This window comes from Coturnix japonica, chromosome 11 (assembly GCF_001577835.2).
Source record: "Coturnix japonica isolate 7356 chromosome 11, Coturnix japonica 2.1, whole genome shotgun sequence".
In the NCBI taxonomy this organism is placed as follows: Eukaryota; Metazoa; Chordata; class Aves; order Galliformes; family Phasianidae; genus Coturnix; species Coturnix japonica.
The window spans coordinates 7,255,238-7,270,363 of NC_029526.1; the positions used below are offsets into that span (position 1 = coordinate 7,255,238).

At 41.3% G+C, this 15,126-nt stretch overlaps 1 protein-coding gene across 2 annotated transcripts in view; it reads left to right on the top strand.

Moving 5' to 3' along the window:
* URI1 (URI1 prefoldin like chaperone) overlaps positions 1-7,727 on the top strand; it is a 37,100-nt gene extending 29,373 nt beyond the window's left edge. For both annotated transcript variants that reach the window (XM_015874046.2, XM_015874048.2), the window contains 5 exons: positions 1,157-1,337; positions 1,914-2,181; positions 2,690-2,838; positions 4,490-4,748; positions 6,898-7,727. In XM_015874046.2, the coding sequence (XP_015729532.1) occupies positions 1,157-1,337; positions 1,914-2,181; positions 2,690-2,838; positions 4,490-4,748; positions 6,898-7,086 (1,046 nt within the window). In that variant the 3' untranslated portion in view covers positions 7,087-7,727. The remainder of the gene's footprint in view (positions 1-1,156; positions 1,338-1,913; positions 2,182-2,689; positions 2,839-4,489; positions 4,749-6,897) is intronic.
* The last annotated feature ends 7,399 nt before the right edge of the window (positions 7,728-15,126 follow it).

Consider the following 15,126-nt stretch of genomic DNA (forward strand, 5'->3'; position numbering starts at 1 on the left):
GGATATATTTAAACTGTGAGTTCCAAAAATTAATCAAAGCCACGTAATTGGTTAATAAAAAGATATGTTAACATTTTAAGGATGCTGAATCATGAAGACACGATATTATTGAGAGGTAAAAACAGTGTTCCATAAAGACCCACAGAGAGATGATGTTGGGCATATGTGGTAGTGGCAGAAGAAGAAGGTTTAGATCTCCTGAATGGGGGTTGGGAGCTGCTAATGTACAGGGGGCAGTAGAGAATGCCCTCCAAGCCTTCCGGGACCAGACGGAGCAGGCTGTGCCCTAGGAGCTGGGGAGATTCAGGAAGCAGTGCTGTCCTTCAGACAGACAACACTAAAGCTTCAAGCTGTTTGATCCCTACATGCTAGATGGTATGCAAACAGGAGAAAACATTCCCCATCCTTAGCATGTGCATGGTTTGTCCAGGTAACAAAGCTTTTAAGTGCCCTCAAAAACTTGTCTGTGGCTATTGTTTACTCACAGTAATGTGTCTCAGGTCGCTTTTGAGGCTCTAAGGTGGCTTATACATATTATTTTGTGCAGCTTTCAAAGCAGGCCTTCTTCACTAAAAGAAATCATTTGTACTGACTTCATTTTGATCAGATTACTCTGGAGATCATTTGTGATGATCTTCCTTATAAATAATAAAATAAAGCAACCCAAAGCAAAAGAGACTTTAAGTATATGACTGTCCAAAATGAACAAGGTTTGTTTTCTCAGTTAAAAAAAAGTGCTATTAATGGGGATATGAGCAAATGTCACATTGACATGCTGTTATCTATCAGATCAAATCAAGGCGTGAGAGGTTTAAAAAAAAAAAAACGCACCAAAAAACACACACACAAGCACCATCTGAACAACAATGTAATAAAAATGTCATAGGATCAGTGTCTCCTGCTTTGTAAATAAACATCTGTGCTTTGCCTTGGCGTTTCTGTAACATCCGGAGACTATTATCCTGTGACAGTGCTGTGGTTCATTGGTGGTGTCACTTAAACAGTTAAACAATAATTTGAAATGGAAAATGTTCTACTCATATTCCTTAATTCCTTTGTGTTTTGTTTTCTCCAATTTGTTTTTATTATTTATTTGTTCATTTATTCTTTGTGTCAGTTGTATTAGTAATTGCATTTTTTTGTGTGTGTTACACAGGCAAATACAGAACAGCTCACAAACCTCATTCAAAACCAAAAGTATCGGATGCTTTTGAGGTAGATTTTCTGGCGAATGGAAGGGATACAAAATCAGTGGGCCACTTTCAATCGGAGGAAGAGCTGTGGGCCCGCTTGGAAGAGCTTGAGAGACAAGAAGAGATACTCGGTGAACTTGACAGGTATAGCAGTGCATTCAGATTTGGAGCTGAGAAAGCTACAAGATGTGTTTGTGCGCAGAAGATCTGTTTGTAAGCACAAATAGGTGACCAGAAAGATGTGATTAAAATTGTAATAGGTGGAAGATGGGTGGAATGCGAACAAAGCATGTACTGCAAGGCCAAAGGTGCTGGAATTTGCCCTTGTGCAACTGTTCCCATCCAGCACTACAGGATTTTTTTTTTTTTCTTTGAGAAGGTAGAAGAGGGGGAAGTAAAATCCATTTCCCACAAGCTAAGAAAATGCTTTGTTTACAGTGTGGGAGTTAAAAGTTCAATGTTTAACGACATCCTGGGATCTGTTCTCTTCCTAAAGCAATGCATATGTCATTAGCCAAAATGTCACATTTTTAGATGGTCCAGTTGTTATGGAAAGGATTCAGACATTTTTACTGAATTTGAATGAAGTTCCACAGTCTTGCTGAAAATGCAGTACCTGGGAAAAGAGAAGTACAAGCTTGTTGGCTACTTTGTATGTCTGTGTCTCTTGAGAGTAAGAATTACCTTACTTGATTCACTGGAATGTTTCTTGTTTCATAGGATGCCTGATACGGTTGAGGCAAATGGGGAAGATACAACCTCCTCAGAAGAGGAAAAGGAGGATAAGAGGACAGATCTCAATGGAACATACAGAGTAGAAGACTGTATTACTCAGGGCAACTTCCGGAAAGAAGTAACAAATTCAGACTTGTTTGTTCGCCATGTTAATGGCTCTACATATTACCACAGTGATGATGAAGACGATACAGATGTTGGAGACAGCTCTGTTCCAACTATTTTTTTCTCTCATACTGTTGAACCTAAAAGGGTTTGTACATAAATATTTACTTGTTTCTCTGTAAAGAGATTTTGTAAAACATGTGTACCATATATGTTATCTAAAAATGAGTACTTAATGTTATGTAGATATGGTAGAGAGGTAACTGTAGATGAAATCTATTTAGATGGGTTTCAACCTTTAAAAAACACCATGGGATAAAAAATTTGCTAGTTTCAAATGTGGCAGTACATGCAAAATCTATATACATAAGTGCAGAGAAAATCTTTAGCCTGGTGCAAGTGGTAAGAAGTAAACAGTTTTACTGTGAATGTTACTCTTTGGGCATTTATTTAACTTTCCTGTGCCTTGTAGTCCTCAGCTGCTTGCATAGGAGGGTGTCAAAACTCATAGGATCATAGAATTGCTCAGGTTGGAAAAGACCTTGAAGATCATCAAGTCTAACTGCAACCTAACCAAACTACCCTAATTCAGTTGATTCTCAGCCTGATGATTGTTGGTCTTATGGTCTAGACCGTCATTTGTGTTCAATTTTCAGGTAAGAATAAACACAGGCAAAAATACTACTTTGAAATTCAGTGAAAAGAAAGAAGAGGCCAAGCGTAAAAGGAAGAACAGCAATGGCAATGGCCATGGCCATGCAGCTCCAGAACTGCCTAATATCAAAACCCCAGCAGACATTTACCGGTATGTAATTTATGGTATTGACGTGTGAGCTTTCCTCTTAGCAGAACTTCTCTTTTCATTTCTGTGCACCTATGGCATGACAGTGAGCCTACTGTCTCCTGAAAAAAATACAGCTGGAACTGAATTTACTACTTAGGAATGAAAGCTTGTGGCTTCTGCGAGGTTGCAATGCTTCTGTATCCACGAAGCATTTTTTAGCTTGAATTCTCTTTTCAGCTATCAGTTTTTTCACTTTTTTGGAGCTTTTGAAAGTTATTCCAATTTGCCAGTACATATCATCTGTGCAAAGTAATATAGCAGTTTGTTATGTGTTATCAATTCCTTGTCGTCTGCTTCTGTGTTTGTTCTCAAATGTAACTGACAAGGTCTGTCACTTCCTTTACTCCTCTCATCCCACCTAATAAGCATTGCTTTTTATTTCTTCCTTCCAGTATCTTCAGGTTGCACTGCGGTCTTCTGTTTGCATAGTTTCTCTTGTGTTTGTTCCTAACTTCATTGCTAGTTCTCTTTAAAAAAACAACACCACAAAAACGCATTCTCGGCAGTCAAAATGTACATTTAGAGAGCTCTACAAATAACAGTGAGCTTAGACTGTGTGAAGCCTAAACAAAGATTAAGGGAGAATTAAAGAAGGTATTCAGGTCTTTAAGAATGAACATGGATACCTGTGAGTTGGCTGAATAAGTGTCTGTGAAAGTCACACGGTGTTTTTGTGTCAGGCACTTAAGTATCTTATAAAATAATATATAAAAGAAGTGGCACAAAGTATAAGAAGTTAAAAACTTATCCAATAGTAACTGGGGCTCAAGAGGAGGTAGAGGATTCTTCTGTGGTGCTCTGCCTCAGCTCTGCAAAGGAGCTGTATTTTCTATAGAAGCAAGCAAGTGTTCGCAAGAGTATGTGCTGAATAAAGTTGTTAAGAATCAAGTAAAACCCTTAAGACTCATCCAGTCATTGGTCTCCCCCTTCATGAGCTTGATGAAATTGGCTGTCTTCTAATGCTGCTTGTTTGGCTCCACCCACCCTTGACTTCTTCAAGTCATAGAGAGATGGAGTATAAACTGTAAGATGAGGTCTCTTTATCAGTTACAGCCTGTTAGCACTTGAAAAGTGTCCTCATGTTGATCTGATCTTAAAAGCTGATTTTTTTTTTTTATTTTTTAATGGAAAGCAGAAGATTAGGGCACTTGTCAAGAAAAAGCTTCATGCATTCCATGTGCAAGTGAATGTTTCAAGTATTTGTTTCTATATTCTACGTTTGACAAGGACTTAATTCTGGAAACTCTGTCATTCTGACATTCTGCTTCTCTTTACAAACACAGCCCTGAAAATTGCTTAGTTTACCTTTTTTTCAACTTTTTCTAACCCACGCTACTTCGTTTTCTTGTAACGCTTTTCGAGGAGCTATATGTTCTCTGAACAGTATACCAACTTAATGCTCGAATAACAGGCATAGCAGTGTTTGCTCTGCAGAATTGGTTCTTGTATGTTGGTAAATCAAATGCCTCTAAAGGTACAGTATTGTAATTCTACAGTGAAAAAGTTGGAAAAGCGCATCATAATTAATTTGTGTGAAAGACAAAGCAAGATCAGTGTAAATTTGTCATCTGATCCTGAAATGGTTTATTAAAGCTAACGTTTTCCTTTATAGAGTCTTTGTTGATGTTGTGAATGGAGAATATGTCCCTCGTAAATCAATCTTGAAGTCTCGAAGCAGAGAGAATAGTGTTTGTAGCGATACCAGTGAGAACAGTGCTGCTGAGTTTGATGACAGACGAGGAGTTCAGAGGAGCATTAGCTGTGATGAAGCTACTCAGAGTGACAACAGCGAAGGAATACTGGAGGAAGAGGAGGAGACGGGGCAGCAGCAGCTACCAAAAAAGCTTCCTCCCTCTTCAGGGACAACCGAGGTACAGTTTTTAATTAATTATTGATTGCTGGCAGGGATAAAAATGAGAAATCCAAAGAATATAGTTGCTTACGCCAACGGTTTGTTTGATTTCCTTAAAATGATATTCTATCTCCTATCTAGTTTTGCTTCAGGAGGATGTTTTTGGGTGACAGGTTTTTGTCATATACATCCTAGAAGCAGAGGGCAGGAAATTAAGCAGTTGGCTTCCCCCGACCTCAAACTCTCCTGTAAGGGTCCAACAAAGTAGATCTGTGCTGCTGTGCCCTTGACTTGGGCCATCCTGAAAATGTCCCTTCAGGGTATACGGCTGGCTTAAAAAAATAGTAATAAAAGACAGTTTCAGCTGTGTAGTTGTGAATGGGAAGGGATGACTCTTTGTAACCCTGTGTTCTGTCAATGTTCTGCTTGTCCTATTCCATACCAGGGTCAGCAGTGATCCAAAACACCTTTTTCCACGCTTCTGGAAAGTTCAGTACTTAATCATAAAAGAAAGAGACTGTACCACATAAGGGAAATGATACAGTTGCATAGTGTCTGGATGAATACAAGAATTAAATGTAGCTGCTTGTCAGAAATTCATGACAGAAGGACATTTATTGCTTTTATTTTGTAAAACTTATTCCCAAGCTAAGAGTCCAGTGAATTTTCAGTAGTTCCCAGTACAGTGAACAAGGTCACTGGAAAAACCTTTTTGAGAAGAAGTATTTTTTACAAGAAATATATTCCCCATGAAATCTATTACTTATCATTGCTTTTGATCCCAAGAGCTACAGGTGAATACAGGTGGAAGAGCTGTGGTGGAAGATCCTTCTATGGAGTTAATACTTCACATTGCAAATTTTCTGGACCACATTTGCTATGTTTCTGTCCACATAGGCTGTTTGATGTTTCTTAGTAGTTCATATTGTGAAGGCAGTGTGATTATTCTCTAGAATGTAATGAGTGTATTTTCTTAATAACTGACCCAAACACTCCTGTTAACGACATGCCTTCTTAGGTGCTGTCATTTTAATTTTTATTATTTTTTTGGGGGTGTTTGAAATACATTATTTCTCCATTACCATTTTCCTTTTTGTTTCCAATTTTGCCATGATCCTCGTAGTTTGTGTTTTGCTTACTTTTTTCTGGACAATGTGCACGCTGTTAGGAGAACGTAATTGTGTACAGGCACGGCTGTAGGCATAGGTTGGCTGCTGGAGCAGAAAACAAACAAAAAAGAAGCTGGGTTGTTTTTCTTTGCAGGTCCTGCAGGAAAAGAATGGCTGTTTTGTTTTGCTTTGTTTTTCTTGGTAACTGAGTTATGAATAAGCAAAACTAAGCGTAGTTAATAAATCTAGTGTGCATTCTTTCATGCCCACTATGGTCATCAAACCTTGCATGTAAACTGCTTCCTTTGTCCTTAGGCATTCCGAATTTTGGGTTTTCACTCTGTAATATGATGGTCTGTTCTAAAATAGGTTTATGAGAAATAGTTCCGAGTTACTTTGTTTCAGATGTTTTCCAAGAGTCCTGGCCATTTCTTACTTAAGTAAAAATAAGTCGTATAAATTATCACTTTTAAACATTAAATGTTTATTGGACCTTTTGTAGAGGGAAATATTTGGAAGCAAGTTTGCTGTTCTCTTAAGTATAAATTGCTTTGACTGTTTTTTGATCATATTTGGTAAGGAGAAAGAAAAAACAAAATATATGCTCGCCAATTTGTATGCAGTGTGTCAGCTTGATGCAATTAGAAGATATTAAGTCATAAAATATGACGTTTGATGGAAACGCTGACATACTCCAACTTTGCAGAGTCTCCATTTGTTATCCAAAATGAAACTATATATTACATCAGCTGTGTTATTTCTCGAGCGTGTGTCAGCGAGGAAGGAAATTTTTAGGTCATTTATGCGGTAGGATTGAGATTAAGTAGTACTTTTAAGACATTGTCTTTCATTCAGTCATCCTTGAATGTGCTGTATTTTGAGGTTAATTATGATTTGGTTACTTATGCAAGGAACAATCGTCGATTTAAAGATATTTCTTTACTTTTTGATTAAAAGGAATAACAATCCTAATCAGGCTAATATAGGGTAATGACCTTATGGGCATAGCTTCACATTTGCATTTTATTAGCTCATTTTGAGTGTTCTCTTCTGTTACAGGCATTTTCTGGAACTGTCATAGAGAAGGAGCCTTTGTCTCCCTCCTTAATACCACACCCAGTCATTGCTCACCCTGTCCTGCCTACCATTCTGGAGCAGAAATCGGAGGAAGTTTCGTCCAAAGCATCAGAAGAAACTACAAAGAGGATATCAAAATTCAAAGCTGCCAGAATGCAACAGACTAACTAGGCCTTGCCTAGATGCCGAAGTTTGAGTACTAATGTCTAGTTTCACATTTCTTGGGATGATGTAAAGCCGTATGCATTACACCTAGCTAGTTAAAAGGGTCTCCTGCGTTGATTTGGCATAGTTTATCTCTCAAACTTCTGTTGGCAACGTTTAAAAACAGTTTGGTGTTTGAACAGTTAAATATTCATCTTTTTTTGTTGATTTCCCTGTATGCTGTCAGCACCTTTGTGTATGTTTGCCTTATGATAGCAGCACTCGGGTTATTTTTCAAAAAATGTTCCTTACATACATTGTTTTTGTGTTTAGACCTAAATACAGGCAGTTCTGTGCCAGCTGTGATGTTCTGCATACCATATGGACCGTTTTAAGGAAACTTTCACATTTCAAATGGATTCACCAATTATACTGCATTACTTGCTTTAGCATTTTAAGACACACTTGTATTCCCATTGCTGTAGGTTTTGCAACTAGGTGTCTGCTAACAGTTTCTTTTCTTCTTTTTTTCCTTCTGTCAGACCTCTCCGATATCTCCCTGCACAGGTCTATAAAACACTGGGTTCACGTGCATTGCAGGGAAGTTTCTTGGATGGAAAAGGGTATTTTGTAAAATTAAATTTTCAGTAAAAAAGCTGTGGAAGTTGTGCTCTTTCTCTTCTACTAGAATTTGGAAACGGCTGCAGGAAGGTTTTTTGTTTCGAATGCGCATTTCTGACTTGGAGTGTTTGCAACCACATGGATGTAAAAGCAGCCCCTTCTCTTCTGCCATTGTTTTTAACCTCCCGTTAATGAATGTCCATGGAAACTGAATGCTCTTAAGGAGAGAAGCATAAACTCAGACTATGATTACAAAACCTCCCAGTTCTTTTATATATGCAGAAAGCATTGTAATTGTTTTGGGAATGGCTAGAGGCAGTCGGCACTAAGGAAGAATGTCTCTCTCCTTAACTTCGGTTCAGAATGTAGCAGTGCCACATCACTTGGGGTACGGTTTTGTGTCTGGTTTTCCGGACTGTGCGTGGTCCTTCCTGCCATCCCTCCCTCGTGCTGACATAACTTTTGTTGGGGCCACTCCTTGAGTGATAGATAATAGGAGCTGGGTTTCAGAAACAAATTACTGTTTTTCTTGTGTTGATGTGGTGGGTTTTTTGCTGTTGTTGTTGTTTTCAGTGGTTGTGCATGTTTGTCTGAAGCTGGTGAGTTGCCTGATCTTCCACAGCATGTTTGTGTCAGCACAGTGATGGGTGTAATGCACTGAGCAAGGACAAGATGGTGTGGAGAGATGGAGAAACTTCCATTGATTCTATGAGCTGATGCCATCAAACCAGAGCCTGAAAGTGAGTCTGAAAGACATACAAGGTGTAAAAGAATTTGCTCTTGTTACAGCTCTGTGATTCCAGGAACATGCAGCCTTGGAACCCCCAGTGTATGTTTCTTTATACCTGTGAGCAGGGTATAAAGATGCCTCTCTGTTCCCCTAAGATAACCTAGCTTTGTGCTTATAGTCTCCTGCTCAGCAGCAGCAAGGCACAGCTCTCATCTCTTATCCACCAAAAGCAAGAGGCAGCGTGGCCATAGGGTGCAGGAATGTGTAGCACTGACTGCAGGAGGCACCTGGGGTCGGTGCCCGGCTCCTGCTGCCTGTAGGGCTGCAGTAGGGGGGAAAAAGGGGGCATGGTTTTAGGCAGCTTCTAGAATCACGTTGAAAGTGTTAATGATTAACTTGATTCATGCTCAAATGTGGATTTTTTCTTTTTTTTAAAGCATATTGCATTAGTACTAAAATAAGCCATCAATGCCAGTCCACCCTCTATTCACGGCTAAATATTTAAAGGAGGTTATTTATAGCTTCTTTAATGAATTCTTGGCTAAACAAAATGAAATTATGTCCTAGAAAAGTAGAAGCTATTTTGTAACCAGAACAGTGCAACTGTAAAATATAGTGCCATGAATATGTATTTTAAATAACAAGGGGTTGAGATCCAAGACTACCAGACATGGGTAATTAGAGGGAAAAGGAGAGAAAGAAAGGGAGAGAGAGGAGGAAAAAAAAAGACCTTTAAAAAGATTTATTTAGATATCTTCTGAAATACTTCCCACTTGTAGTTACTTCAACAGAACCAAATGCCCCTTGTCTCTATAGATCAGTTTCAAATCAAAATTAATTCTTTGCTTGTTTTCTTCTTATTTTTTCCCCCTCCCCTTTTTCACATCCCTGCTCACGGGGAAAAAGTAGAATAATTGCACCTTGAGTTTTAATGAATTATGGCCTCGGTTCAGGGAAGCATCCTTACTCAGGAATGCACTTTGGCATGTGTTCATGTCTGAAAGATTTTGCAGAGAAGAATGGATTTAACCACATGCTTAAAACTGAGCACATGAGTGTTTTCCCTAATAGGGAGCCTGGATGTGTCTGTGCCCTTTTCTCAGTATGTCTGATTGTCAGAGGGTTTGAGGACTGGAATAATCCTTCCTATTCAGTCTCTTCACTTGGACCTTACCATTAGATTCACTGTGTGTCCCATATAAGAAGTAGAATCATGGAACCATTAAGGTTGGAAAAGACCACTAAAGTCATTTTGTCCAACCATCCACCTATCACCAATATTGTTCTCTAAACCCTGTCCCTATGTACCACATCTACATGTTCCTGGACCCTTTGATATACATCTTAGGAATGTATGAATAGTTATAGGATTTCTGTAGAACATTTGCAAATGCTCAACAAAAAGCATAACGTGGCTAAAAATCTCCCCAAGCAGGAGAGCAAGTAGAAAAAAAACGAGAAGACCCATTTTGGTGAGGACTGAAAATTGGCTTTTTGTGCCACACAGAAGCCAACAAGTCAACACGGGTGGCCACCAACGCATGGAGGACACGAAGCTGCCTTAAGCTCACTGCCAAGAATCTGAGGCACGTATGGTTCTTGGTAATAAATGAATGTCAGCAGGAGTGTCTTTTCTCCCCAATGCTGGAGTTAAGTCTCACTCTAATGGTAATAACTGTACAGTCCAATTGATTCTGGATTCCCTGGATGGCTTTTCCATCTGCAGGAAGGGCTCCTCGTGCTGTGTGCGGTGCTGCCCGTGCTCCCAGCATAGAGCAGAGAAGGATTTTGGAGTCCTGCTGCTCTACAGGATCCTCACAGGTGCATCAGGACAGGGCTGAGGCTGCAGGTTTGTACTGGGGCAGCTGTGCTTACATGCACCGCCCCGTCCCCAACTGACCGTATCATTTAAGCACCTCAAATCACCTGCTCCGTTTTCAGCCTCATTACAAGGCAAACTAGTCGCCCTATCTTTCTAATTGGCCACGAGCAAAGCTGGGCACCTGTTTGCACGTGGGGAAGTTGCCTTGAAGCAGAGGCTGCAGAAGGTGCGGGGCAGCGGAGCCACGTCGTGCCAGCACAGAGGTAAGTCAGCTTTGTGTGCCTTCCTCCTGTAAGACTAGTTGCACTTAGCACTTTTCATTGCTCACTTAGAGCGTCTAAAGCAGCAGATTTTTGTATGTTTCAAGAGTGTCTAAAACAGCTGTTTTAGCTGTTCGTTTTAACAAAGTGATTTATGTTGCAAAAAATGAGCCGGGATTAAAAGAAATCAGATGTGTGTATTTGGTATGCAATATTTTTGTATTACAAATAGCTCCATTCTAACCCACATTAACCCCATGATATGTGAATTTTGCCAACTCCCGCTGAGTCTTTTAAATCAAATCCAGTAAATCACTCTGAGTGTTCTAATTTCTAAACAAACTAGTCTTCCAATAGAAGTACTTTAACGCTGTGTTGCAAATTAGACAACCTAAGATAAATGGAACATCTTTGTTGATTATGGAGTTTAATTGATCAGAAGTGCCCGATAGAAGGTATCTGTTACAAGGTATCTGTTACAAATCCTACGGGATGGCGTTTGCTGCTCTTGAGTGGCACTTTGCTGGGCCTTTAAAATACACATTTATTACCCAGCAAAACCCAATTCTTTTGTTGTTGTTCACTTTGCAATATGCAAAATCTGTCATGGATGGAGTAAGTTTGTGCAGCTCTTCCTGCAGCTCTGGGTGGGTGTGCAGAGCATGGCGCTGTGTGGCACGAGCAAGGCTCACCCGGGCCGGGTGTGCAAGCAAGCATGCGATGCATGCAGGCGTGCAAGCATGTGTCTGTGCACCAGGGCCCTGCTGCCGCTCTGTAATTAATTCCACGTGCCGGTAGGTAGCAGTGCTGAGCAAAAGCAGCAACGGAAAGCTGCCAGTCAGTGATTATAATTTATTATTCATTTCTGTTATAGGTGGGGTGTGCAGACAGTTACAGTAATAATTACCAAGACTAGAGTGTTTCCTAGGCAACCGTTTTTTTTCCTTCATTCATGCTGTTGCAGAGAGTATGCCTGTAAAGCATGACATTGCTGTATTCGGAGGTTTGTTGCCCTCCTGCTGCTCCAGGTTTGAGGTTAGTTACAGCATCATAAGGTGCTCTCAAGCATAAAAAGCTCAGGCTGGGATTAAAGCACACGGGGAACACTGTCACTAAGTCTTCCCTTCTGCTGTTTCACTTTTAAGTAACAAGGTTATAAAAATGCAAATGCCAGCTCGGGGTTGTTAATAACTAATATCGGAGAGGTTTCCTCCAAGTTGTAAAACATGTTTTGTAAACAAACCCAGACCCGAGTGGGGCGGCTCCCTGCCTTGTACCAAGACCCGGTGGAAATACTGTGTGCAGAAAGGGGACTTGCGGCTTGATCAAACCTTCCAGTGTTTAGCATCGTAAATCAATAGGAGCTGAGGAGAGCTGCTGGTGGTTGTTTATCCCCTCTGTGGTAATGGCTGGAGGGGAGGAGGCTCTGTGTCCTTCCTGGAGGAGCAGGAACAATCCATGATGTGGTGGAAGAGCAACAGAAACCACATCTATTACCCGGGGTCTATGCAGGAAGCACATTGCCCTGCCTGGTAGGCTTACTAGAGTGCGTGCTTTCAGAAACTTAGGTTAGGCGTTGTGCAAGGGTGAAAATGGCATTTTTCCATCCTCGTTCTGCAAAGCGAGGCAGTTCATGATGCAGCATGGCACCGGGATGTGGAATTTTTACCCACTAGTGTTTTGAAGTGAGGTGCTAAAGTGTGATTACATCTGGAAAGACAATCATCTGCCAGTGGTGTGCTGGAGGAGCAGATTCCTGGTGGTGACGAGCAGCTCAGGGCAGCGCCTGGTCTGAGTCTTATGAAGGCCTGCACCTGCCTTCTCCAAGGCCAGAGCTGTAGGCGAGCGTCATGCTGTGGCAGACAGTGAGCATTGCTGTAGCACGTGCCATCAGTGCACAAATCCCACATATTCCCTGATCCCAGAGGGGCTGTGAGGTGGGATGAGTCAGACCATGGTGTGTTTGGGCTGTGGGCACAGGGCCTTGTCCTTCTGGGGGCTCTGAGGTACTTTGGTTCTCATCGTTGCAAATTATTTACGCTAATTCCCTCCGATTTGGGTTTGAGTTTTAAAGAAAGCTTCGAGTTACCTCAAAATAGCTTAGCAATTATTTTAATAACTTGTATGAGCAGGAACAATACCCACAGTGTCAATTCTGGCTTTCAAAATGTTTTTTTCGGCTGTTCTGAGGAAAGGAGCAGCGAACAGTTCAACAGCTTAAATACAAGTGAGTGGATCTCCGGAGATTAATCTGTCTGGTGTTCCTCAGGTAAAGACTTCTGCACAATTTAACAAAGGAAATAATTTTCCTATTTTTATAATGCATGTCTCTCAGTGGTATAAATTACTAAAACCACGCTGCTTATCCTCAGTAATGTTATAGATGCAGATAATTTACTGTGTATCACGTTATCAGTTCATTAAAGAGATGCAATAAAATCATTATTTACTAAGAAACAGCAACCCTTGCAATATCTTGTCAGAGAAATTGGCTGATGCAAGAGGATCATATTTAAGCCTATATTCACAATAGCCCTTTAAGCATCTCATCTGTTTCCCACTTGAGTTTTTCACAGGGAGCCGCTGTCCCCACGTCCCTCCGTGTCCCTCAGCCGAGGTGTGTGGGCCCGGCCGGCCATTGCACTGAGCAGGGTGCAGCCCCGGCCCCACCAAAAGGTTGCAAAAATATGAAGGGAGATTCTGCATTTCCTACCCCATCCCCCTCTTCTCCTCTGCCTAAAGATTACTCTGCATCCTAGACAAAGGAAATATTTAAACTGTTAAATCTGAACAAAGATACAGTCTGCGTATGACTTCTCTGAAGCCCTATAAAAATTCTTTAAAATTGCCTATTCACTCAAATTTACTGAGTGTAGCAAAAATGTCAAAGGCATAAAGTCAGAGAAGATTGAATAAAATAATGCAGAAAGACAGATTAGTCATGCACAGACCCACACAGCCTTTCACAGCACACAATACCACTTTTTATTACCGCTCTATCTTTACAAAGACTATGTTCAATACATAGAGGATGATACATGGTCAGTCATGTAATCTGCCTTTGATTCCAAGACTCATTTATCTGGGCCCTTTTCACAAAGACATTGATGAGAGATTTCAGTGTTTTCAGCGCATTGTTTTATTTATCATATATAATGGCTGGTGGAAAAAAATAGGAATTATGTCACAGATACTGCATAAAGGAGTTGTATAAAAGACTCTGTGACAAACTTTGGTAAAACACATAGCAGCTCAGCTCAGACACGCTCCTTTTTCCCAAACCCCATCCCTTCTCCATGGCTCTGGCAGCTGTCACCAGCCATCGAGGAGCGGCGCTGCCCCATGTATCGCCGTGCCCAGCCCTCTGCAGCCAGCCTCAAAATCACCCTTTAAAATATAGGGTGTTTTTTTTTTTTTCTTTATTTTTTTGGGGTTTTGTTTTGTTTTTGCTTTTAAATTTGAGCAATATTTTAATTGTTATTTTTAGCGGATCGGGATTTATTATTTATACATTCGCGAAAGAAAAAGGAGTCAGTCACAGTTTTGTATCTTGCAAATTTAATAAAGAACAGCCCTTAAGATAGAATTTCTCAGCCTGCCAGGATTGACAAAAGCCAGCTAATGCAGAAATGTCAACAGCAAACCTCATCAGCAGCCCCACCATGCCTTGCAATCAAGGGAAAGCTACAGCTTTACATAAACAATAATATATAGCTATCTAAATATCTCTCCGTGTGTGTGCGGAGGCACGGCCCGTGTAGCATGAGAGGAGGCAGGGATGCAGGACAAGGACCAGGGCTGGCTCCTGGGTGCACAGCTGGGTGGCTGCAGTGTGTCCATGGGAGGACATGGGCACCCCGGCTGTGCAGCCACATGTGGAGCACCCAGACAGTGCTGTGTGGGGAGGGGAGCAGGGTGCTGGCAGTGCCCTGATGTGGGTGTTAGTTGTAATTCCAGCAGTTTGAAAGGTGGAGTGAAGTCTCTGAGGGCACAGGTGGAAAGGCTGAGTTTAGAAATTGTATGGGAGCAGCGTATGTCCAGCTCTGGATTCTTCCACAGGGAAGATAAATCACGGAGGTATCCTTGACAAATATAGTAGCTTCCACTCAGGGCGAGGTGTTAACCCGCACTTAAAGCCAAGGCGTATGATTTAATACTGTGAGCCTTCATGGCTAAGGAAAAATCTCTTGAGGAGGAAAAGCCGAGGCAGTGTTGGTGGGATGCAGAGCATTCTGCTGGGCCTCGGGGGGGCAAACACCACAGCTGTGCTGAAGAACACTTGGTAGGGGAGAGCCCTTGTTGCACCAGGAAGGTGGTGTGGGTCAGGCTCAGATTCTGCTCCTGATGTGCCTCGTGCTAAAGGAGAGCTGCTTGCTGGGGGCACACCTAGCCATGGGGTGATGGGATGGGGTGAGCTGGCCCCATGCTGGTGCTGTGCTCGGTCCCTTTAACTGCAGGGAGTGATGGAAAGCCCAAAGCTGCCGCCCTGCGAGGTTGCTATAATATAGTGCTGTGCAGCTGCAACTTAGATCGTGAGGAAAACAAAATGGGCCGACTGAAATGGAAACTTTTGTTACTTATAATGTTAATGAAACCAGTTTATCAGGCAGTGCAGAGGAAGTGGAATATTTAGT